Source organism: Loxodonta africana, chromosome 3 (assembly GCF_030014295.1).
Source record: "Loxodonta africana isolate mLoxAfr1 chromosome 3, mLoxAfr1.hap2, whole genome shotgun sequence".
In the NCBI taxonomy this organism is placed as follows: domain Eukaryota; kingdom Metazoa; phylum Chordata; class Mammalia; order Proboscidea; family Elephantidae; genus Loxodonta; species Loxodonta africana.
Genome location: NC_087344.1, coordinates 102,740,774 through 102,767,010, shown reverse-complemented (window position 1 = coordinate 102,767,010; position 26,237 = coordinate 102,740,774). Strand labels below are relative to the sequence as shown.

Below are 26,237 nucleotides of genomic sequence, written 5' to 3'. Positions count from 1 at the left end.
AGGCTCTTTCCATTTAGAATGATGTTGGCTGTTGGCTTTGTATAGATGCCCTTTATTATGTTGAAGAATTTTCCTTCAATTCCTATTTTGCTGAGAGTTTTTATCGTGAATGGGCGTTGGACTTTGTCAAGTGCCTTTTCTGCATCAATTGATAAGATTATGTGGTTTTTGTCTTTTGTTTTATTTATATGGTAGATTACATTAATGGTTTTTCTAATATTAAACCAGCCTTGCATACCTGGTATAAATCCCACTTGGTCATGATGGATTAATTTTTTGATATGTTGTTGAATTCTATTGGCTAGAATTTTGTTGAGGATTTTTGCATCTATGTTCATGAGGGATATAGGTCTGTAATTTTCTCTTTCTGTGATGTCTTTACCTGGTTTTGGTATCAGGGATATGGTGGCTTCATAGAATGAGTTAGGTAGTATTCCGTCATTTTCTATGCTTTGAAATACCTTTAGTAGTAGTGGTGTTATCTCTTCTCTGAAAGTTTGGTAGAACTCTGCAGTGAAGCTGTCCGGGCCGGGGCTTTTTTTGATTACCTTCTCAATCTCTTTTTTTGTTATGGGTCTATTTAGTTGTTCTACTTCTGTTTGTGTTAGTTTAGGTAGGTAGTGTTTTTCTAGGAATTCATCCATTTCTTCTAGGTTTGCAAATTTGTTACAGTTTTTCGTAATAATCTGATAATTTCAGTTGGGTCTGTTCTGATATGGCCCATCTCGTCTCTTATTCAGGTTATTTGTTTCCTTTCCTGTATTTCTTCAGTCAGTCTGGCCAGTGGTTTATCAGTTTTGTTAATTTTTTCAAAGAACCAGCTTTTGACTTTGTTAATTCTTTCAATTGCTTTTCTGTTCTCTATTTCATTTAGTTCAGCTCTAATTTTTATTATTTGTTTTCTTCTGGTGCCTGATGGATTCTTTTGTTGCTCGCTTTCTATTTGTTCAAGTTGTAGGGAAAGTTCTCTGACTTTGGCTCTTCTTTTTGTATGTGTGCATTTATCGATATAAATTGACTTCTGAGCACTGCTTTTGCTGTGTCCCACAGGTTTTGATAGGAAGTGTTTTCATTCTCGTTGAATTCTGTGAATTTCTTTATTCCCTCCTTAATGTCTTCTATAACCCAGTCTTTTTTGAGCATGGTATTGTTCAGTTTCCAAGTATTTGATTTCTTTTCCCTAGTTTTTCTGTTATTGATTTCTAGTTTTATTGCCTTGTGGTCTGAGAAGATGCTTTGTAATATTTCGATGTTTTGGATTCTGCAAAGGTTTGTTTTATGACCTAATATGTGATCTATTCTAGAGAATGTTCCATGTGCACTAGAAAAAATAGTAAATTTTCAGCTGTTGGGTGGAGTGCTCTGTATAGGTCTATGAGGTCACGTTGGTTGACTGTAGTATTTAGGTCTTACGTGTCTCTATTGAGCTTCTTACTGGAAGTCCTATTCTTCTCCGAAAGTGGTGTGTTGAAGTCTCCTACTATAATTGTGGAGGTGTCTATCTCACTTTTCAGTTCTGTTAAAGTTTGTTTCATGTATCTTGCAGCCCTGTCATTGGGTGCATAAATATTTAATATGGTTATATCTTCCTGGTCAGTTGTCCCTTTTATCATTATGTAGTGTCCTTCTTTATCCTTTGTGGTGGATTTAACTTTGAAGTCTATTTTTTCAGAAATTAATATTGCTACTCCTGCTCTTTTTTGAATGTTGTTTGCTTGATATATTTTTTTCCATCCTTTGAGTTTTGGTTTGTTTGTGTCTCTAAGTCTAAGGTGTGTCTCTTGTAGGCAGCATATAGACGGATCGTGTTTCTTTATCCAGTCTGAGACTCTCTGTCTCTTTATTGGTGCATTTAGTCCATTTACATTCAGTGTAATAATGGATAAGAATGTGTTTAGTACTGTCATTTTGATGCCTTTTTGTGTGTGTTTTTGACAGTTTCCTTCTTCCACTTACTTTTTTGTGCTGAGACATTTTTCTTTATAAATTGTGTGTTCCTCATTTTCATAGTAGTCGAATTCATGTTTGCTGAGTCTTTATGTTTTTCTTGGTTTTTATTTTGAGTTATGGAATTGTCAGACCTCTTTGTGGCTACCTAAATATTTGCCCCTATTTTTCTAAGTAAAAACCTAACTTGTATCATCCTATATCGCCTTATTTTCCTCTCCATATGGCAGTTCTGTGCCTCCTGTATTTAGTCCCTCTTTTAGATTATTGTGATCTTTTACATAATGACTTCAGTGATTCCCTGTTTTGAGCATTTTTTCCTTTTTAAAATTAATCTTAATTTGTTTTTGTGATTTCCTTATTTGAGTTGATATCAGGATGTTCTGTTCTTTGTCTTTGTGTTGTGTTGTTATCTGATGTTATTGATTTTCTGAGCAATTTCCTTTAGTATTTCTTGTAGCTTTGGTTTGGTTTTTGCAAATTCTCTAAGCTTGTGTTTATCTGTAAATGTTTTAATTTTGCCTTTATATTTGAGAGAGAGTTTTGCTGGATAAATGATCCTTGGCTGGCAGTTTTTCTCCTTCAGTGCTCTATATATGTCATCCCATTGCCTTTTTGACTGCATGGTTTCTGCTGAGTAGTGTGAACTTATTCTTCTTGATTTTCCTTTGTAGGAGACCTTTCTCTTATCCCTGGCTGCTTTTAAAATTTTGTCTTTATCTTTGGTTTTGGCAAGTTTGATGATAGTATGTCTTTGTGATTTTCTTTTTGGATCAGTCTTATATGGGGTTGGATGAGCATCTTGGATAGATACCCTTTTATCTTTCATGATGTCAGGGAAGTTTTCTGCCAACAGATCTTCAACTATTCTCTCTGTATTTTCTGTTATCCCTCCTTGTTCTGTAATTCCAGTCACATGCAAGTTATTCTTGATAGAGTCCCATGTGATTCTTAGGGTTTCTTCATTTTTTAAAATTCTTTCATCTGATTTTTCTTCAGCTATATTGGCGTCAATTGCTTTATCCTCCCCCTCCCCCACTCTGCATTCCAATTCCTTGATTCTGCTCCTCTGACTTCCTATTGAGTTGTCTATTTCTGTAATTTTACTGTTAATCTTTTGGATTTCTGAATGCTGTCTCTCTATGGATTCTTGTAGCTTATTAATTTTTCCACTGTGTTCCTGAATAATCTTTTTGATTTCTTCAACTGCTTTATCAGTGTGTTCCTTGGCTTTTTGTGTAGATTGCCTTATTTCATTTTTGAGGCCATCCCTGATGTCTTGAAGCATTCTGTAAATTAGTTTTTTATGTTCTGCATGTGGCAATTCCAGGATTATATCTTCATTTGGGAAAGATTTTGATTCATTAATTTGGGGAGTTGTAGAAGCAATCATGGTTTGCTTCTTTATGTGGTTTGATATCGACTGCTGTCTCCGAGCCATCTATAAAATATTATAATGATTTATATTTGCTGAGTCTTATCCTGTTTTGTTTTCTTTGAATATACGTAGATGGGCTACTAGATTGCGCTGTCTTGATTGTTGTAGGCTTTGAATCACTTATGCCCTTTTATCAGCTGGTTTTGGCTGGTACCAGAAATACAAGCCTAAGAGTCCATTCACTATTCTTGAGTAGAATCTGATTTTGGGTCACCAAGTGTGTGAGGTAGACTGTCACCTATGTGCTTAGAGGAGTAGTGGTGATAGTTGTGTGCACCAGATTCTAGTAGCAGCAGGGGGTCACATTCCACGTGGCGCAGGATGCTGACAGGCTTCCCCCAAGTGCCAGTGAGGTAGGTGTGTCTCTATTCCTAAAGCACTTTGGTGGGTGGGCTCTGCAGCTGTAACTTAGGCACCCAATGCAAGTACCTCTACAGATTGGTAGGTGTCACTATCCTCATACCCCTATAGCTTTAGGTCAGGTGGTTTGGGTGGAGCTTCAGCCCTCAGTTCTCCTTTGTGGGTCAGTGAGGGCTCTGTTGAATATGTAGAGATATCAGACCTGGGAAACTTGTCTTTCCAGTAATCCACTAAAACAATTACAGTCAGATCACTATCAGAATGGCCTTTGCATTATAATAGCCACCTTGTTCTCTGTAGGGATGAAAGCCCAAGACTGTGGATCATAAATGGTTGGCTGGAGCTGGTTCTGTATTTTTAGTCCAGTTTTGGGAAGTCAGGTCCCTGGGTTTTTTTGTAGCTGCTTCTCTCAGGCCAGGAGAATGGGTTAAGAAGAGACAAAACAAACAAACAAAGAACAAAAAAACCGCAGAGCACTTCACTCTCTGGCCCAGGAAATTCCAGTGTTAATGAAGCCGCCTGGGAAGGGGAAGGGAGGGATCAGATAGATAGGAGAGATTACACCCAGGAATATAGACAGAGTTACTTATCTTGCTCAGGATGAGTGTTTTATCCGAGATTCCCGAGGGGCATGTCGACTGTGTGCGCTGGCTGGGTAGAGATTGCCCCCAAGGATCAGGCCTGGGTCCTGTGCTTATGCTGTCCCAGAAGCCGTGGTTAGTTCCTCCGCTCCCAGTCCAAAGCGCAGTGCCAAGGTTCCTGGGCTGGGATGCTGCACTCCTGGCTCCAAAATCAGTCTCTGCCTCCCGATGACTTCTCCTCCTTTCAGCCGCGTCGCTTCGCTGCCCGCGTGCACTGGCTGGGCTTCCCCCGGGGTTATTTCAGGGGGCTAGGGCTGTGCCCCGTGTTTGCGCCATCTCAGGATGCCGTGCTCAGCTCCCCTGCGCCTAGTCCAAAGCCCGGTGCCTAGGTTTTCTGACTGGGACGCTGGCTTCAGGCTCCGAAAACAGTCGCTGCGTCCCCGTGATTGTTCGTTCTCTCGTTAGCCCCGTCAGTGTTCAGCCTGCTTGTGTTGGGTGAGTCTCTACAGAGGTTACCCCAGGGGGCTAGGGGTTAGGGCTGTGTCCCGTGCCTGCCCTGCCTCAGCAAGCCGCTATCAGCGCTTCCACCCGGCACCAGGGAACCGCGGGGGCTCACGGCTGTGGGGTGGGTTGCGGGTTCCAGAAGCGGTCGCTGATTCAGGGCGCAGCTTTTCGCTCACCTGTCACTCAGGTCAACTCTTCAGATCTGTGTTTGATGGTCAGGGTTCGTAGATTGTCATGCATGTGATCGATTCACTTGTTTTTCCGAGTCTTTGTTGCAAGAGGGATCCGAGGTAGCGTCTGCCTAGTCAGCCATCTTGGCCCCGCCTCCCCTATATTTCTTCTTGAATCAGTTTGGGTAGATTGTGTGCTTTTAAGCATTTTCCATTTCATTTAATTATCCAGTTTATTACCATACAGTTGTTCATAATATTCTGTCATAATTCTCTTTATTTCTGTCAGGTCAGTTTTAATGTCTCCTATTCCATTTCTTATTGTGTTTATTTGTATCTTTTTTTTTTTTTTTTCTTTTTCAGTTTAGCTAAAGGTTTGTCAATTTTATTGATCTTTTTAAAGAACAAACTTCTAGATTTATTGATTCCCTGTATTTTTCTATTTTGAATTTCGTTTCAGCTCTGATCTTTGTTATTTCCTTTCTTCTGGTAGGTTTAGGCTTAATTTACTGTTCTCTTTCTTTCTAGTTCCTCAAGTTGTAGAGTTAGCCTGTTAATTTGAGATCTTCTTTTTTCATGTAGGCATTTATTGTTGTTTCCTTCTGAGTAATGCATTCGTTGCATCCCATAGGTTTCGGTATACTGTGCTTTAATTGTCATTTGATTCTAAGGAATTTGTGATTTTTGATTTCTTCCTTGACCCATTGGTAATTTATTTGTGTGTTGTTTAATTTCCCTGTTTGTGTATTTTGTAGTTTTTTTCCTGTTTTCAATTTCTAGTTTTATTCTGTTGTGGTCAGAGAAAATACTGTGTATGAGTTTAGTCTTTTTAAATTTATTGAGACTTGCCTTGTGACCTAACATGTGGTCTGTCCATGTAGAATATTCCATATGAACTGGAGTAGAATATATTGTGCTGTTGGTTGAAGTGTTCTATATATGTCTGTTTAGTCTAGTTGGTTTATAGTGTCATTCAGGTTCTCTCTTTCCTTGTTGATCTTCTTTCTAGACATTGTGTCCAATATTGAAAGTGGTGTATTGAAGGCTCCAACTGTATTGTAGTGCTGCCTATTTCTTCCTTCAATTCTATCAGTGTTTGCTTTATATATTTAGGTACTCTCATGTTGGATTCACATATATTTATGATTGTTAAACCTTCTTGACAAATTGACTTATTACTATACAATGTCTATCTTTAACTCTTCTAACAGATTTTATTTTAATGTCTACTTTGTCTGATATTAAGATTGCCATTCCATCTGTCTTTTGGTTGTTATTTGCATGAAATACTTTTTTCCATCCTTTTATTTTCAACCTATTTGTGTCGTTGGGTCTAATGTGTGTCTCTTGTAAACAGTGCTGTTCCAGTCTTTAAAATCTCCTATACCCCAAAACTAATTAATTTTTTAAATTTTTGTTTCTTGGAAAGGACTTTGTTAATTCAGTTTAACTTTTAAATAATTAAAAACTTTCGTATATTTACAAAATAGTGATATTGATGGAACTCCTAAAAAAATAGAAGTATTCCAGGACTTCATCTGGCTGCAGATGATTAAGAAATATCATAAAATTAGAAAATGCAATATCTCTTTTGTCATCAGATACAGTTACATAGTAAAAAAACTGGTGAGAATAACTGGTGATCCTTGGCTCTGTGAACATAAGATTTAATACTTGAGACAGCCAGGAGAGGTAAGCTTGAGGAATATTGAACTTTTTATACTAATGTAGGTGGATGTGAGCACGTGATGGCTTTCTTTGATCCTTGGCTATCTAGTTGAATTCAGGCTAAAAGTATTCTGGCTTTCCCCAAGCTGACATTTTACAAATTAAATATGCTCTATTATATGGGGAGCCCTGGTGGCGCACCGTTTAAGAGCTTGGCTATTAACCAAAAGGTCAGCAGTTTGAATCCACCAGCCACTCCTTGGAAACCCTATGGGACAGCTCTACTCTGTCTGTAGGGTCGCTATGAGTTGGAATCAACTCAGCGGTAATGGGTTTGCTATATGGAACGCATAGGTGTAGGAGCAGCTTGTTCCACTCTTCCCTTACTTATCTACATTGGCTGATAGAGTTAAGTATACTTGATATCTAGGCTTTTAAAGCAAGAACTTATTTTGGGGGTATAATACATCTGGCAATCAGTAGTGCTACCATTTAGCTGTCTTCCTATCTTTTCCCAGCCCTCATTCTCAAGGTAGAGCACTGTCATCAGAGTATATCTTGGAAATGGTATGTGAGTGATTTGGTTTAGGTTTTCACTCTTGGACCATATCTTTGTTATTGTAGGCCATCTTAGTGTTTATTTCAGGAAAAGCCTAAAAAATTGTGTCATCTTCAACATGTCTGCCACATATGTGTGTACTCTTTGAACCATAAATCTTTTTACAGAGTTTAGCCCTCTTATGATTATTTTGGTCTTTGTTTCCTTTATCACAACTCTGGGCTAATTTATCACTGACCCCACCCCACCACCACCTCAAGATTGTCATAAATTAGGGATTATTTCAGATTGGCTCAGTTGCCTTCATCATTTTCATAGTAACAAAATGTAACGAGTATTAAAATTCAATAACCTAGAATATTTTTGTGGTTAACAGTTGCTGACTAGAAAATGGTGATGTTTACTTTCCTAAAATAGTGCTTGTAATAAACATATTTGGTACTTTGTCTCCTTTCCTTTCTTCCAAGATGACATAATCACAAACAGAAATTTCTAAGATTACTCCATACGTTTGTAGAATGTAGTGAGATTGTTCAGTTAATTGATGTCTGAAAGGTCCAGGTTATTTTTCTGTATTGCGGAGAACTGAGAATTCTTAATCTCTTCCTTTATATAGTATGAAATAGTCCTTGATTTCTTTTGAGCATAATCACATAATGTGTCAAGTTCCGTTTTGCAGAACAAGGAAAAACTGGAGAAGCTGAAAAGTCAAGCAGATCAATTTTGCCAAAGACTTGGGAAATACCGCATGCCTTTTGCTTGGACTGCTATTCATTTAATGAATATTGTTAGCAGTGCTGGAAGTTTAGAAAGAGATTCTACAGAAGTAGAAATCAGCACTGGAGGTAGGAGTGCTTTATATAAAATAATTCTAAATGTTAATTTTTTTCCATTTTTCTTACATAGGCTTGTTTTATTTGTATACTCAGCAGTGAGATGATGTATAAAAAGGATTTTCTTTTTTGCCTTTTTCTTTATTTTAGAATTTTATTGTATTTTTGGTGAATTATACACAGCAAAACGTGCCCCCATTCAGCAGTTTCTACACATAATGTTCAGTGACATTGGTTACATGTTTCATATGTGTCTCATTATTTTCATTCCAGTTGTTTCACTCTCACTAACTTAGTCTCACTGCCTCCCGAGCTTCTCATCTATGCTTTAGAGTAACTGTTGTCCATTTGGTGTCATGTAGATAATTTTTTAAAAGAGCACAGTACTCAAGGGTGACAGTCATCATTTTTTGAGCTAACCTTCTGTTTAGTTAAAAGGTAATTTCTGGGGGCCTCCTTTTTTCTTTAATAGCTTAATATTGTCAAGATGACAGTACTCCCCAAATTAATCTATAGATTCAATGTAGTCCCTATCAGAATCCCAGCTGGCTTTGGACAGAAATTGAGTGCATGATCCTAAAATTCATATGGAAATGCAAGGGACTCAAAATAGCTGAAACAACCTTGAAAAAAGAAGAACAAATTTGGAGGACTCACACTTTCTTATTTCAAAATTTATTGCAAAGCTACAGAAATCAAGAGAGTGTTATATTGGCATAAGGATAGACATATAGATCCATGGAATAGAATTGAGAGTCCACAATAAACCCATATATCAATGGTCAATTGATTTTTGACGAGCATTCTAAGACAATTCTTTGGGGGAAAAATAGTCTTTTCCAGAAATGGTGCTGGGACAACTGAAAATTTTCTTCTATTATTGATTTATAGTTTAATTCCATTGTTCTTGGAGAACATACTTTGTATGATTTCAGCCTTTTAAAATGTATTGTGTCTTATTTTTTCATTTATCATCTGTTTTGGAGAATGTTCTGTGTGCGCTTGAGAAGACTATATATTCTGTTGCTATTTTTAGTGGAATTTTCTGTAGATATCTGTTAGGTCTAGTTTGTTTATGGTGTTGTTCAAGTTTCTTATTTCCTTCTTGATCTCTAGTTGTTCTGTTGGTTTTAAATAATTCAGCTGTCCTGCAGAGACTTTGTGTGCAAGTTTACCTTAAAATTCTGTTTCAAACTCAAGTGCTAAGACTGAGGGACCATTGTATGGTGATTAAAATTTCCAGTGTGGTAAATATTTCCTAATAAATGACTGCTTCCTCTATAGCTGTTGTTTATAGACCATCTTTGATCATACACATAAATTTTTGTGTGGTATGGACTTGATTTTACCTTGGTGCAGTTGTAAAAAGATAACCAAAGGTGTGTGGTAGTGCTGCATTACTGTTCTCTCCAGAAGTGAAATTTTTCTACTCCAATAAGTATGGTGACTGGGTAATTTTCAACTTTGGTGGATTCTTTCCTGTATTTGGAAAACTGATTAAAAGAATTTTAAATATCGTGAAAATGAATATCTTATCTTTTTTTCTTGGTAGAACGAAAAGGGTCTTGGTCAGAGAGGAGGAATTCTAGTATAGTTGGCAGGCGATCGCTTGAAAGGACAACAAGTGGAGATGATGCTTGTAACCTGACCAGCTTTCGACCTGCTACCCTCACAGTGACAAATTTTTTTAAGCAGGTATACGTTTGTCATGTAGACATTTTGGGGATGTATTTGTACATTTTCAGTTTCACAAAAGTAATTACATGTATTTATTGATTGTGATTTCAAGGAATTAAAAACTTTAAGAATAATAAAAACTATAACAGTAAAAATAATAATTTGTATTATACCTATTATCGTTCGTGTTTAAGTGTTAACGCTGGCTAATAATGCATCAGAATCAATCTTCCACATGTACATCCTGCTTATTGATAGTAATATTTTAACTTTTCGTTAACATGGATGGCTTATGAATTTTCTTAGTCTGAGCAAGTGATGGTTACATCTGTCCTCGTTCCAGTTTTTTCTGGCCTAAACTGCTATATCCATGCTATATGAAATAGAACATTCAAGTTTAATAGTGCATTTCTCTGCTCAAATGCACTCAATTAATTTTAGAGGTTAATTTATACATTCAAGAAATTCTTCACCAGGCATTCCCCTTGAAATCGGGAGTCAGACAAGATGCCCTTCATCATCACTCTTATTCAGCATTGTGCTGGAGGTCCTACCCAGAGCAATTAGGCTAGATAAAGAAATAAAGGGCATCCAGATCGGTAATTTTTATGCCCTTTATTTCTTTATCTAGATAAAAATCTAGTCTGAAATTGATCGAACATGCAGTCAAGGTGCATTGATAATTACTGGCAATTGGGATGCGAAAGTTGGAAACGAAGAAGGATCAGTAGTTGGAAAATATGGCCTTGGTAATAGAAACAATGCCGGAGATCGAATGATAGAATTTTGCAAGACCAACGACTTCTTCATTGCAAATACGGTCTTTCACCAACATAAACGGCGACTATACACATGGACCTCGCCAGATGGAACACACAGAAATCAAATTGACTACATCTGTGGAAAGAGACCGTGGAAAAGCTCAATATCATCAGTCAGAACAAGGCCAGGGGCCGACTGTGGAACAGATCATCACTTGCTCAAATGCAAGTTCAAGCTGAAACTGAAGAAAATCAGAGCAAGTCCACAAGACACAAAATATGACCTTGAGTATATCCCACCTGAATTTAGAGACCATCTCAAGAATAGATTTGACACACTGAACACTAGTGACCGAAGACCAGACAAGTTGTGGAATGACATCAAGGACATCATCCATGAAGAAAGCAAGAGGTCACTGAAAAGACAGGAAAGAAAGAAAAGACCAAGATGGTTGTGAGAGGAGACTCTGAAACTTGCTCTTGAGCATGGTGTAGCTAAAGCAAAAGGAAGAATTGATGAAGTAAAAGAACTGAACAGAAGATTTGAAAGGGCCGCTCGAGAAGACAGAATATTATGATGACATGTGCAAAGAGCTGGAGATGGAAAACCAAAAGGGAAGAACACGCTCGGTGTTTCTCAAGCTGAGAGAACTGAAGAAAAAATTCAAGCCTCGAGTTGCAATAGTGAAGGATTCCATGGGGAAAATATTAAATGATGCGGGAAGCATCAAAACAAGATGGAAGGAATACACAGAGTCATCATACCAAAAGAATTAGTCGATATTCAAACATTTCAGAAGGTGGCATATGATCAGGAACCGATGGTACTGAAAGAAGAAGTCCAAGCTGCTCTGAAGGCATTGGCGAAAAACAAGGCTCCAGGAATTGATGGAATATCAATTGAGATGTTTCCACAAACAGATGCAGTGCTGGAGGTGCTCACTCGTCTATGCTAAGAAATATGGAAGACAGCTTCCTGGCCAACTGACTGGAAGAGATCCATATTTATGCCTATTCCCAAGAAAGGTGATCCAACTGAATGTGGAAATTATAGAACAATATCATTAATATCACACGCAAGCAAAATTTTGCTGAAGACCATTCAAAAATGGCTGCAGCAGTATATCAACAGGGAACTGCCAGAAATTCAGGCTGGTTTCAGAAGAGGACGTGGAACCAGGGATATCATTGTTGATGTTAGATGGATCCTGGCTGAAAGCAGAGAATACCAGAAGGATGTTTACCTGTGTTTTATTGACTATGCAAAGGCATTCGAGTGTGTGGATCATAACAAACTATGGATAACACTGCTAAGAATGGGAATTCCAGAACACTTAACTGTGCTTGTGAGGAACCTTTACATAGATCAAGAGGCAGTTGTTCGGACAAAACAAGGGGATACTGATTGGTTTAAAGTCAGGAAAGGTGTGCGTCAGGGTTGTATTCTTTCACCATACCTATTTAAACTGTATGGTGAACAAATAATCCGAGAAGCTGGACTATGTGAAGAAGAACGGGGCATCAGGATTGGAGGAAGACTCACTGACAACCTGTGTTATGCAGATGACACAACCTTTCTTGCTGAAAGTGAAGAGGACTTGAAGCACTTACTAATGAAGATCAAAGACCACAGCATTCAGTATGGACTGTACCTGAACATAAAGAAAACAAAAATCCTCACAACTGGACCAATGAGCAACATCATGATAAACGGAGAAAAGATTGAAGTTGTCAAGGATTTCATTTTACTTGGATCCACAATCAACAGCCATGGAAGCAGCAGTCAAGAAATCAAAAGACGCATCGCATTGGGCAAATCTGCTGCGAAGGACCTCTTCAAAGTGTTGAAGAGCAAAGATGTCAGCCTAAAGACTAAGGTGCACCTCACCCAAGCCATGTTATTTTCAGTCACGTCACATGCATGTGAAAGCTGGACAATGAATAAGGAAGACCAAAGAAGAGTTGATGCCTTTGAATTGTGGCGTTGGTGAAGAATATTGAATATACCACGGACTGCCAAAAGAACAAACAAATCTTTCTTGGAAAATGTGCAACCAGAATGCTGCTCAGAGGCAGGGATGGTGAGACTGTGTCTTACATACTTTGGACATGTTGTCAGGAGGGATCAGTCCCTGGAGAAGGACACCATGCTTGGCAGAGTACAGGGTCAGCAGAAAAGAGGAAGATCCTCAGTGAGGTGGATTGACACAGTGGCTGCAAGAAAGAGCTCAAGCGTAACAACGATTGTAAGGATGGCTCAGGACCGGGCAGTGTTTCGTTCTGTTGTGCATAGGGTTGCTGTGAGTCGGAACGGACTTGATGGCACCTGACAACAAACAGCAGATTGGTAAAGAAGAAGTAAAAGTATCTCTGTGTGCAGACGACATGATCTTATACACAGAAAACCATAAAGAATCCTCAAGAAAACTACTGGAACTAATAGGAGAGTTCAGCAGAGTATCAAGATACAAGGTAAACATACAAAAATTAGTTGCACTCCTCTACACCAACAAAAAGAACATCGAAGAGGAAATCACCAAATCAATAGCATTTACAGTAGCCCCCCAGGATGATAAAATACTTAGGAATAAATCTTACCAGAAATGTAAAAGACTTATACAAAAAAAAAGCTACAAGACACTACTGCAGGAAACCAAAAGAGACCTACATAAGTGGAAAAACATACCTTGCTTATGGATAGGAAGACTTAACATTGTAAAAATGTCTATTCTACCAAAAGCCATCTATAGATACAATGCAATTCCGATCGTAATTCCATTGACATTTTTTAAAGAGATGGAGAAACAAATCACCAGCTTCATATGGAAGGGAAAGAGGCCCTGGATAAGTAGAGCATTACTGAAAAAGAAGAAGAAAGTGGGAGGCCTCACTCTACCTGATTTTAGAACCTATTATACTGCCACCATAGTCAAAACAGCCTGGTACAGGTACAACAACAGACACACAGACCAGTGGAACAGAATTGAGATTCCACACCTAAATCCATCCACATATGAGCAGCTGATATTTGACAAAGGCCCAAAGTAGTTAAATGGGGAAAAAACAGTCGTTTTAACAAATGGTGCTGGTATAACTGGATATTTATGTGCAAAAAAAAAAAAAGAAACAAGACCCATACCTCACACCATGCACAAAAACGAACTTAACATGGATCAAAGACCTAAATATGAAATCTAAAACGATAAAGATCATGGAAGAAAAAATAGGGACAACGCTCCGTTCCACGCTATACGTAGGGACAACACTAGGAGCCCTAATACATGACATAAACGGTATATAAAACATCAATAAGAATGCAGAAGAAAAACTAGATAACTGGCAGCTCCTAAAAATCAAACACTTACGTTCGTCCAAAGACTTCACCAAAAGAGTAAAAAGATTACCTACAGACTGGGAAAAAGTTTTTAGCTGTGATATTTCTGATCAGCGCCTGATCTTTAAAATCTACACGATATTGCAAAAACTCAGCTACAAAAAGACAAATAACCCAGTTAAATGGGTAAAAGATTTGAATAGATACTTCGCTAAATAAGACATTCAGGTAGCTAACAGATAGATACATGAGGAAATGCTCACCATCATGAGTCATTAGAAAATGCAAATCAAAACTACAATGAGATTCCATCTCACTCCAGCAAGGCTAGCACTGATCCAAAAAATACAAAATAATGAATGTTGTAGAGGTTGTGGAAAGAATGGAACACTTATACACTGCTGGTGGGAATGTAAAATGGTATAATCACTTTGGAAATCGATTTGGCACTTCCTTCAAAAGCTAGAAATAAAACCATGATATGATCCAGCAATCCCATGTTCATTGCAGCACTGTGTATAATAACAAAAAAAAGGAAGCAACAAAGGTGCCTATCAATGGATGAATGGATAGATAAATTATGGTATACTCACACGATGGAATGCTGTGCATCGATAAAGAACAACGGTGAATCCGTGAAGCATTTCATAACATGGAGGAATCCAGAAGGCATTATGCTGAGTGAAATTAGTCAGTTGCAAAAGGACAAATATTGTACGAGCCCACTATTATAAGAACTGGAGAAATAACGTCAACAGAGACAAAAATAGTCTTTGATGATTACGAGAGTGGGGAGGGAGGGAGGGGGAGGGGTATTCAATTATTGGATAGTAGACAAGAACTGGTTTAGGTGAAGGGAGAGACAACACAGAATACAGGCGAGGTCAGTACAAATGAACAAAACCAAAAGCAAAGAAGTTTTCTAAATAAACTGAATGCTTCGAAGGCCAGCGTAGGAGGGGCGGGGTTTGGAAACCATAGTGTTGGAGGACATCTAGGTCAATTGGCATAATAAAATCTATTAAGAAAACTTCCTGATCCCACTTTGGCGAGTGGAGTCTATGGTCCTAAACACTAGCAAGCAGCCATCTAAGATGCATCAATTGGTCTCAACCTACCTGGAGCAAAGGAGAACGAAGAACACCAAAGACACAGGTAATTATAAGCCCAGGAGACAGAAAGGGCCGTATGTACTGGAGAGTACATCAGCCTGAGACCAGAAGAACTGGATGGTGCCCAGCTACAATCGATGACTGCCCTGATACGGAACACAACAGAGAACCCCTGAGGGAGCAGGAGAGTAGTGGGATGCAGGCCCCAAATTCTCATAAAAAGATCAGACATAATGGTCTCACTGAGACGAGAAGGATCCTGGAGGTCATGGTCCCCAGACCTTCTGTTAGCCCAGGACAGGAACCATTCCCAAAGCCAACTACTTCAGACAGGGATTGGCTTGGACTATGGGATAGAAAGTGATACTGGTGAGGAGTGAGCTTCTTGTCTCAAGTAGACACATGAGACTATGTGGGCAGCTCCCGTCTGGAGAGGAGATGAGAGGGCAGAGGGGATCAGAATCTGCTCAAATGGACACAAAAATGTAGAGTGGAAAGAAGGAGTGTGCTGTCTCATTAGAGGGAGAGCAACTGTGAGTATATAGCAAGGTGTATATAAGTTTTCGTATGAGAGATTGACTTGATTTGTAAACTTAAAGCACAATAAAAATTAGAAAAAAAGGAAAGAAAGGGCAATATATCAGGAATTAACCTTGATCACTGCTGCCACAGCAAGAAATATTAATAAACAAAGCTTGTTCCCCCCCTCAAAAAAAAAAGTTATTTACCGGGATATTTTATTCTTTGCGATTCTGTTCCCTCTTCTTCAAATCTTAAGTTAAATCAGTATTTTTCAAATGCATGTTATGATTCATTGGTATAATGACAATCAGTTTAGTAGATAACAGCTTAAAACAAACTGTAGAATAGAATCATAGTGCATTGCCCATACCTGTTACCCATTGCTATCAAGGCAGTTCTGAATCATAATGTCCTCATAGGACAGAATAGAACTGCCCTGTAGGGTTTCCAAGGGGCGGCTGGTAGATTCGAACTGCTGTTCTTTTGGTTAGCAGCTGAACATTTAACCACTGAGCCACCAGGGCTCTGCATGGCACATAGGGAGGGTAAATGTTTCAGTGAGCCTTTTTTATTTTCACTTTTTGAGTGTGCACATGTATGTGCGTGTTCATACTAGATCGCCAATCAAATAGATTTTATATTGTGAAAGTAAGATCAGAAAAATTTAAAAGTCTTTGTTAAGTGGTTAGATGATCCGAACCGTATAAAAGTGGGAAAAAACTTGTACTAGCAGGAAAATCTGAAGAAAGTTAACATCCATGTATTTTGGGCCAGATTAAGAATTGACTCAAAATTCCTTTTTTGAGAAATGCATTAAGAGTTCCTCTAAGTAAGGGGAGGGAATCCTGGCTTACAACTTGAGAGGGCAAGCATTGAGGATAGTATGTGCCATGGATTGACAGATAGCAATACACTTGAAGCCCTCTTTACTGTTACATAGGCAGCCATCTGACTGAAATAGAAAGAAACTAGACACTCGAGTGGAAATAAACTAGTTGGTAAGCATCTGAAGTTTTAAGGGTCTTTTTATTATGGGCAGTGTTATCAGGAAAGAGTCTAGACAAGCCCATAGTGGTACTTGAATGGGGTGATAGGGCAAATATAGCTGTGGAAATGAAGCAGTAGTTTTCTGATACAATGACAAAAGCTAGGACATAAGACATTTCCCTCTCTTTCAACATCTTCAGCTACCATGTCAGTTTTTCTGCAACTATCTCCACAGTTCTGTCTTCATTTCTTTAGGCTGCTATATCAATGAACTGGCATTGTAAACTTAAATCAATGAGTTACCCATCCACCTATCCATTAATTTCACTGAGCCCCTCATTTATCCAAGAAATATTTTTTGAGCATTCACCATGTACTGTGTAGTGTGTTGGAGATAAAAAAAAATGTGTTGGAGATAGCCAACTGGAAACGAGGACAATGTGATTGTGAAAACTTAAAAATAAATAAGAGATTGTTGGAAATGGAAAGCATTTACACTTTGTACAGTTCTTTATTTTTTTTTTTAACTATGAGAATGTGCTGTTTTTATAGGTATTGTTAAGTGGCTCAAAAATTATGTATCAGGGAAATGCAAATTAAAAAGGAAAGCAGAAATCAATTTTAATAAAGTAGGATTCAAGGTACAAATTTCTCATAAATGAGACAGTGTTTTTAAATTGATGAAAGATTACCATGGGCTGTGGTGATAAAATAATCAGGAATGTTTATGTATATATTTGGAATATATCTGGTCAAAATTATTAATAATACATGGAGATTAAAAAGAAAATCAAACGTACTCAGTAGTTTTAGGAAACTTGTTCTGTTTGTTGACAGGTATGTAAATTATTTATTGCCTCAGTGGCACAAAACACTAGGTCTGTTAAATGGAGGAGAGGGTGTCAGCCTGGCTGCTCCACTGAAGTAGGCTTGTTCACATGTTTGTTTGGAAGTTGGTTAGGGGTTAGTTGATCTAGACTGACTTCTGTGGGGAAGACTGAGGCAAATCTACTGTATTACAAATGTCTCTCAACTCCTGCTTTCATCTTCTAGCAGTCTAGCTTGGCCCTGTTCTCGTAGCAGTGGCAGAAGTTCAAGAAGGAGGGCAAGCTCAGTTGTGTAGTGTTTTTTCAAGTCTGCTTGTATGGCATTTGCTTACTGGTCAAAGCAAGTAACGTGGCCAAGCATAGGGGAGAGAATTTTCCCCCACTCACTAAAAGGCATGGAAACAGATAGGAAGCAAAGAGTCGAGGTCAATACATAATCAATTTAACAGGTAAAGTAGACAAAAATAATTAAGTCTGGAGATAATTTGAATGTATTATAAATAAAATTCATTTTAAGATCTGTATTAATTCTATACCCCAGAGAGAGGATATACTGCTTTAACAACTGATGGGACATTTATAATAATTAGTCATATATTAGGTCACTGAAAAAAAAAAAAGATCAATTCTATACCCTATTTAGAACATCAGAGGAGCCGTGGTGATGCAGTTCTATTCTGTCGGATAGGGTTGCAATGAGTTGAAATCGACTAGACGGCAAGTTTTTTTTGGTTTATTTAGAACATACCAAATGTGATACGGCTCAAGGGGGAGCTCATAGCCTTACATGTGCTTATTACTAAATAAGATAAAAATATATGAACATTGAACACATATGAACATTAAAAACAATAAAACGTTATAAGCAGGAAGATTGGGTTAATAAAATTTAAAGACTGACTTTTGAGTAAAGGAATAAGGTCAGTAAATTCCTAGGTATTGTAGTTGTAGGCTAAAAAGAAAATATTAACATTAAATTTAAAAATCTATATTAATTAGCTGTGGTTCATTTTTTTGGCTTTTTCCCCATTGATTGGGGTACTTGAATTTTCTTTCTGGGCTTAGTATGAGGATAGTTATGCTTCTTAACAGTTTTATGTCATTATTTCATTTTTTAAAATTTTATTTAGTCAGTGCTGTAGATTTTGCATTTGATTGTATTGCCCTTTGAAATTTGGTGATATAACATTGAAAAAACAAATATGAAATCAGCTGTAACAAGCTTGTCAGACTGTCATATATTTTTATATTCATCTGCTTTAGCCGGGTTTTTCCTTTTTCCTTTTCATCTACCTCAAACTTGTATTGTTTTGCCATGTTTTAGGATGTCTTAGAATATCTTATAGGCATAAAAAATAAGCTATAAGTAAATACATAAAGGAGCCCTGCTGTGCACTGATTAAGTTGTAACCAAAAGGTTTTGAGTTTGAACCCACCAGCTGCCCCATGGGTGAAAGACCTGGCAGTCTGCTTCCGTAAAGATTTACAGCCTTGGAAGCCCTATGGAGCAGTTATACTGTGTCCTGTAGGGTCGCTGTGAGTCAGAATTGACTTGATGGCAATGGGTTTTTTAACTAAGTACATAAAATTTCTTACTAAATTGTAGAAAGAAGGGTAAGATTATTAACGGGAATATAAATTCATTTTAAATCTACTATATTTTATTGAATTCTTTTTTCCTGTATCTCTGAAATCAGGAAGGAGACCGCTTAAGTGATGAAGATTTGTACAAATTCCTTGCTGATATGAGAAGGCCGTCTTCTGTTTTACGGCGACTAAGACCTATTACAGGTATTTTTTCATTTTGAGTAGACATTGAAACTGCTACCATCACTAATATGTACCGTGTATATAATTATGTGTTCCTTTTGTTTTCCTCTGTCTGGTTCATATGTTGTTCTATTGTTGATACCTGTCAGTCTTCTTCTTTATCTGATTTATCTACTGTTGTGTGATTTTAACAGTTTGAATGTGGGATTCAGTATCCTTGATAATTTGAGTACTGGAATTATTTTCTAGCAGAAAGGATAAAGTACATGGAATGATACTTAGAAACAAACTTATATTATGTTGGAGGAAACCATTCTAGGGTAAAATTGTTTCGAAGTTAGCCATGCCTAAATTTAACCTTTAAAATCATTTAACTTTCGAAATGTTGACTTGTTTCTAGGCTAGATGCCTCCCTCTTTTTCCGTCATCCTACTGTTTTTGATTTTTTCTTCCCTCATTGCCATTCATTCACTCATTAACCATTTATGTCTGTATCAGTAATTTTACAGGTTTGAGACTTGGTAAAATGAAATAATTTAGAGGCATGAGATAATAGTAATTTGGTTTATGTAGTATTCTTCCCAGGGCCTAGTATAAATAGCATATAAATTCTTCCAAAAATGTTTTTAACATTTATACTGTTTTTATAATATTATGCAGCTCAGCTGAAAATAGACATTTCTCCTGCACCTGAAAATCCCCATTATTGCCTAACCCCAGAACTGCTTCAAGTAAAGCTTTACCCTGATAGTAGAGTTAGACCTACCAGAGAAATTTTGGAGTTTCCTGCCAGGGATGTCTATGTTCCAAACACTACTTACAGGTAAGACATTTTAATTTTGGAGAACTGTGAAATAAAATAATAGGTATTCTAATACTGAAGTAGAACTAGAATGAAAATCTCCAAAAGCCTTATGTGACCTTGTTACTTATTCCATTTATTACCATACAATTTAATTTTGTTTATTAATAGCTGTCATGTACTAAACATTTACTTTGTTCCAGGCATAATGGTAATTACCTTACATATGTTATCTTATTTATCTTATTTAATCCTTATAGTATGAGGTAAGTGTTACCTTCATTTTAGAGGTGAGCAAACTGAGGGATAGAAAGGTTCAAAATTTTGCTGAGCTTTACACATTTATTTTTTGTTTTTCTTTTTTTATTGTACTTTAGATGAAGTTTTACAGAACAAACTAGTCTCTCATTAAACAGTACACATATTGTTTTATGACACTGATTAACCTGTTGACATGTCAACACTCACCCTTCTCAACCTTGGGTTCCCTATTATCAGCTTGCCTGTCCCCTCCTGCCTTCTAGTACTTGCCCCACCCAGGGCTGTGCTCCTTTAGTCTTATTTTGTTTTATGGGCCTGTCCAATCTTTGGCTGAAGGATGAGCCTCAGGAGTGACTTCATTACTGAGCTGAAGGAGTGTCCAGGAGACATATTCTTAGGGTTTCTCCAGTCTACGTCAGGCCAGCAAGCCTGGTCTTCCTTTTTGAGTTAGAATTTTGTTCTACTTTTTTCTCCAGCTCTATTCGGGACCCTCTATTGTGATCCCTGTCAGAGCAGTCAGTGATGGTAGCCAGGCACCATCTAGCTGTATTGGACTCAGTTTGGTAGAGGCCATGGTAGATGTGGTCCATTAATCCTTTGGACTAATCTTTCCCTTGTATCTTTAGTTTTCCTCATTCTTCCTTGCTCCCAAAGGGGTGAGACCAGTGGAGTATCTTAGATGGCCACTCAGAGGCTTTTAAGTCCCCAGACGCTACTCACCAAAGTGGAATGTAGAACATTTTCTTTATAAACTATGTTATGCCAGTTGAGCTAGATGTTCCCCGAGACCATGGTCCCCACAGTCCTCATCCCAGCAATTAGGTCCCTCAAGGAGTTTGGATGTGTCTGTGGGGCTTCCGTGACCTTGCCTTATATAGGTTGTGCTGGCTTCCCCAGTATTGTGTACTGTCTTACCCTTCACCAAAGTTACCACTTACCTATTTGTTCAAAGACATGTTTTTTAATTTGCTGTTAAACTATAGCTAAAGTTAGAGATTTTCACATTTAAATAACAAATCCTATCTTTTTCTTTTTTTCTCCGTACTTGGTTGTTAACTTATATAGCATTAATGCAGGAGGGACTTGATATTTTTAAATCCTTCATTGGGGTATGTGAGGATACACAGGTAAATGGTAGCTTCTAGCAATTAGGAAATGAATGACATTATGTAATGTGCTAAACAGGTGAGGTTTATTTACATCAAGTGTTTGTTTTACCAAGGGAATACTTACTTACGCTATCAGAGTATCATAGAAAAATACTAGCGCTTCTGTTATGTTAAAATAATGAAATTAAGAGTCCTTTCTTGGTGGAAAAAACATCCTATACTGAATATTCGAAACCATCTGAAAGAATGTGTGTAATGTCACTTGTGTTCTAAATTGTTACTTGACCACCACTGCTCATTTTAGTTGTAGAAGATCAAGGTACATTTAATTGAGCAAATACTTACGTGTTTTATTGACATCTAGTGCTTAAGAGCTCTGTTAAAATATAGAAACAGAGCACATAATATTCTTGGCAGTGTTGTTATTTCTTGGGTTAGCTTCTTAGACAACAGTAGCCTGAGTTGGAATCACCTATTGAACTTTTGTATCTTTGTTTTTCTGTCCAGTTGTTTGAAAGATGTTTCTGGCAAATATGGCATTACTAAGAATGTAAGAATGAATCTAGTGGGTCAGAGCTGGTAACCGTCATGGAGAGGAACGAAATGAAAGGATGCAGTTGATTGTGCTTTGGGCTTTAGCAGTTGGGAGTATGCTCCATACATCTCCTGATGATCCTCAGTAAATCTATGATGTGTGAATTAATCTGCGTGTAGTTTTCAGCTTATTATGGAAACTTACAAACATGTACAGAAATAGAGAGAATGGTTTAATTAATCCTCATTGTCATTCTTGTTCCATTTATTGCTTTCCCTGTTTCTTCTTTGTATTATTTTAAAGTAAAGCCTAGACTTCATATCACCTGTAAATCCTTTAATATGTATCTCTCACAGATGAGGACTTTAAAAATATTAACTGCAATAACATTTGAAATGTTTTATGATCTCTGCATAATTTTATTCTGTATCACCTTTCTTTTGAGGTAGTTTCTTAAAGTTATTTTATGCACTGATAGAATGTTTTTCCAAAATTTTGTTTCTAAGAACAGCTTGTCAATCAGACCAAATAAATATATACTTTTTTTTTTATTATGACATGAAAGCCATGTAATTCATATTTCTTAAACTAAATTATTATATGATGGTAGGTCTCCTTTTGGAGCTGGAGTTCATAATTTTTTTTGATGCCAGGGTACCCTTTGGCAATCATGTGAATTATGATCTTCTGTTTAGAGTAATGTTTTTAAATGCATAAAATAAAATTATAAGATAATAAAATAAATTAATTAATTGAATTACAATTAACAAAATATTAAACAAAGGCGTGATATATGTGTTTCTTTATTAATGAAATAACAAAATCTAGCTGCAGGTCTAAAAAATATTTTCTAAATAATTAACATGAACAGTATTTTGAGATATCTGCAATAGATAGACCAAATCCTTCTGTTAGGTGCATGACTGTTGTATATAAAGATATGTGTGATTTCTGTTAATGACAAAATCTCATATACTCGTAATACTGCTGGTTAGTTTTATACATTCATAATTTAATGAAGTGCAGATTTTGATTATTTGAGTATTAGGAATAATTAAGGACTTTTTTCTCCCCCCCTGCATTCAAGATTATGATCTTCTGATTTAGAGAGTATTGGTCTTTCTGTTTATTTTTAGTTTTCATAGATTTCTCAGCTGCTGCCACATACACTGCTGTTTTTGGTTTTGCCTCAGATATATATTAAAAAAAAAAAAATTTTTTTTTTTTTTTAATATACCTTGGGTTTTTATTTGTCTAATTGGTTCTAGTTTAATTTAACTGCTAAAATTCTTGAAAGCGCTGCTTCCTAAATTTTAACATAGCCACCGACTAGACTTTAGTTAGGGGTTTACATTTGAAGATGATGAAGTGTTATCTTTCACTCTCAGAGGAAGGAGTAAAGTTTCAGAAATAGGAGCAGATTGTGAGGAGAGCGGTTTTGTTCTCCTATCCTGAGAACTAAGGAGCCCTCCTTTTTTTTTTTTTCCTGGCACAGTGCTTAAGTTCTCGGCTACTAACCAAAAAGTCTGCGATTTGAATTCACCAGGTGCTCTGTGGGAAAAAGATGTGGCAGTCTGCGTCCATAAAGAATTCAGCCCTAGAAACCCTATGGTATATCTCTACTCTGACATATAGGGTCACTATGAGTTGGAATGGACTTGATGGTAATTAGTTATCCTGAGAACTAGGAGTCTCAGGGTGGAGCAGATGTTTAAGGCACTTGGGTACTAATTGAAAGATTGGACATTTGATGAGTTCCTCCAGGAGTGCCTTGAGGGAAAGGCCTGGCAATCTACTTAAGAAAAATCAGCCATCGAAAACCCTGTGTAACACAGTACTACATTGACACACATGGGGTCGCCATAAGTTAGAACTGACTTGAGTGCAACTGGTTTTTGGCTATCCTGAGGATTATAGTGTTTTCAGGTAGAAGTGTTTGTACAGATTGTTTACTCAGTCTAAAAAGAATTAGAAGACTGATACCCAAGATCCAGTTTTTAGAAGTATGCATATTCATTTAGAACTTTGCAGTTCTTAGTAACATTCAATTACATCATCTGAGTTGATAATTACAAGAACCCCATGAAATGAATTTAGCAAGGTGGTGGTGGTTGTTATTACTATTATTTCCATGTATTGGGTGTGGCCACAGAGACTTGGTTGCTTATTTGAAGATATGCAGCCAAAACCTTATATGTTTATTGTTCCATACTCTTTCAAATATACCAGATTCTTTTGTTAGATGTGGTACTGTTCCTAGGGCTAAGCTTATAAATTTATAAAAACATCTTTTATTTGTAAATGAAATACTTGGTTCTTTTCTATTTTATATTTTTTAAAAGTCATTGAAACAACATTTTATGAAGACGTATTATGGGAGATTTTTAATCCTGCTTTCGTGACTTTGAACTACACATTTTACAGCAATTGAGTAATTTTGCCCTAGTTGGTTTGCCATGAGGACACATTGGACTGTGATAAAAGGGCCAACTGTTTGGTCATTTTCTTTTCTGTTTTCAAAACTGCTATGTTGGATGATCACTTAGTGATACATATATCAGTGTAATTTTCTGTGAACGCTAGTGATGTAAAAAAAAAAAAAAACCCAAGGAAATTTGTTTATTCTAAAACATAAGGTAGGATATGTAAGAATACAAATTTGGAATAGGTTTTATAAAGGGGGTAAATAGTAGGTACTTAGAGTAGATTTTTTATTAATGAGTGAATGAATTGATTTCCATAAGTTATCCATTAAGAAAAAAAGATGCAAACATGGAAACATGCTGATTCTAGGATGACAGAGTGTATAAATAGATTATACTATAAGTGACACTGAGATAAGAAATGAGTATACTTGTTCTTAGTAAAAAGCACACTGGTTCAGAGTAAACTCTTGGTACAGAAATTAATCAAGTAGATTAACCATCCTTGATGCTCTTGGAGTTTTTATTATTTTTTAAGAATTTTTACTCTTAAGATTTGTCAGACTAATTTTCTGTCTTTTCTTCAGTTGTTAAGGGACACTTGAGGGGCACAGACAGTAATTCTGCTAGATTTCAGTGGAAGGAGCCACAATTTACTAGGATATTTGTAGGAAAAATGAGACTGACTGTACTTTAAAGTATGAATAGGACCAAGCCAAGCAGAAAGGTCTGAGGAGGCATGCCAGGTAAGTGAAATGGCATTAGGAAAGTATATAGGGGATATTTAAATGTAGACCATTTTGATGAGAGTAGAGTGTGTAAGGTGAGGAATGGTTAAAGAAATAATTTAGGGTCAGAGGACTGAGACCCTTGAGTATCTGGAAGGGATGTGGGTTTTGTTTTGTAGGCCTATACCCTTCTAATTGGGGTACAGGTTTGTGTGAGGGCACAGCTGTGTGGGGGAAATACAGGTCCATAATTAACCATGACACACCTTCCAGGAGCGTCACTTTTTAGAAGATTCTGGTGGGAAATAATTTTTATATGAAGAGAGATAGATTTGTAGAGTAGAAAACACAATTTACATGCAATTTTAAGATATGATTGTAAGATTTAGATAGGATTATAAAAGAAATTTGTGCTTATGACGAGCCATTTCAGCCTATTACTCTAGAACCAAGAAAGATAAGTTTTCATTTTCCTCAGCTGTTACTGCCTCTTCAGTAGACACGTTTGAAAGGCGCAGGTCAGAATAGCATGCAGTTATTGTAAATGTGTTTTAGGAATTTTGAGGGGAGAGAGACATAAAATTAGGAGGCCAGGCAGGGACTTTCAGATAATCCAGGATTTGAGTTAAAGATACAGGTTTTTGGGAGTAGAGATGGAAGTAAAGCTTCTAGGATTAAGAACTGTTTCAAAGGAAGATCGTGTTGGACTTGGCTTATGATACAGCAGAGATGGTTTACAAAAGTGAAAAGCCGGAGGTGTCTCTCAGTTTTCAGGCTTCTGTGACTGGAAGTCTACCCATCTTTATAATGGATATAAAAAAGGAGAAGGGTGTGAGAGAGGGTGGAGGGGGTGGGCCAGGAGAGGCAATAAGGGGCTGATGAGTTTGTTATGAGATACTAGAGCAGAGTTTGAATTTGAGGAAACTATAGGATATCAAAGGGGATATGGTAGGTAGGCAGTGTAAGAAGGGGAACTGGAGTGAGATCTGGTATAAATACGTAGGTTTGGCAGCTTTATTCATGGAAAATAGATGATTTCATGAGAATAGACTAAATTCCTGAGGGTCAGAGTAGAAGAAGTAATTAAAGATTGTGCATTGGCCAACAATGTTAAATAGAAGGAAAGAACAGAGCTACAGAGTTCTGAGGATAGTGTAGTAGTATTATGGAAGCAAGATGAAGTTCAAGTTTGAGAAAAGGATATTGTCATTAGTAAGTAGAGAGAGGTCAAAGGGAATGTGGGCTGAGAAAAGGCTATTAGATTTGACAGCTGTGAGTTCGTGGTGAAATTAGAACACTTTTGGCAAACTAGTAAGGACAGAGGGAACA

The 26,237-nt window shown here is 37.2% G+C and overlaps 1 protein-coding gene across 4 annotated transcripts in view; it reads left to right on the top strand.

Moving 5' to 3' along the window:
* DOCK7 (dedicator of cytokinesis 7) overlaps positions 1-26,237 on the top strand; it is a 271,372-nt gene that overhangs the window by 77,052 nt on the left and 168,083 nt on the right. For 3 of the 4 annotated variants that reach the window (XM_064282069.1, XM_064282072.1, XM_064282070.1), the window contains exons 11-14: positions 7,907-8,072; positions 9,613-9,755; positions 18,978-19,071; positions 19,711-19,873. In XM_064282069.1, the coding sequence (XP_064138139.1) occupies positions 7,907-8,072; positions 9,613-9,755; positions 18,978-19,071; positions 19,711-19,873 (566 nt within the window). Of the gene's footprint in view, positions 1-7,893; positions 8,073-9,612; positions 9,756-18,977; positions 19,072-19,710; positions 19,874-26,237 lie in introns of all 4 variants that reach the window. The other variant, XM_064282071.1, reaches the window with a different exon arrangement.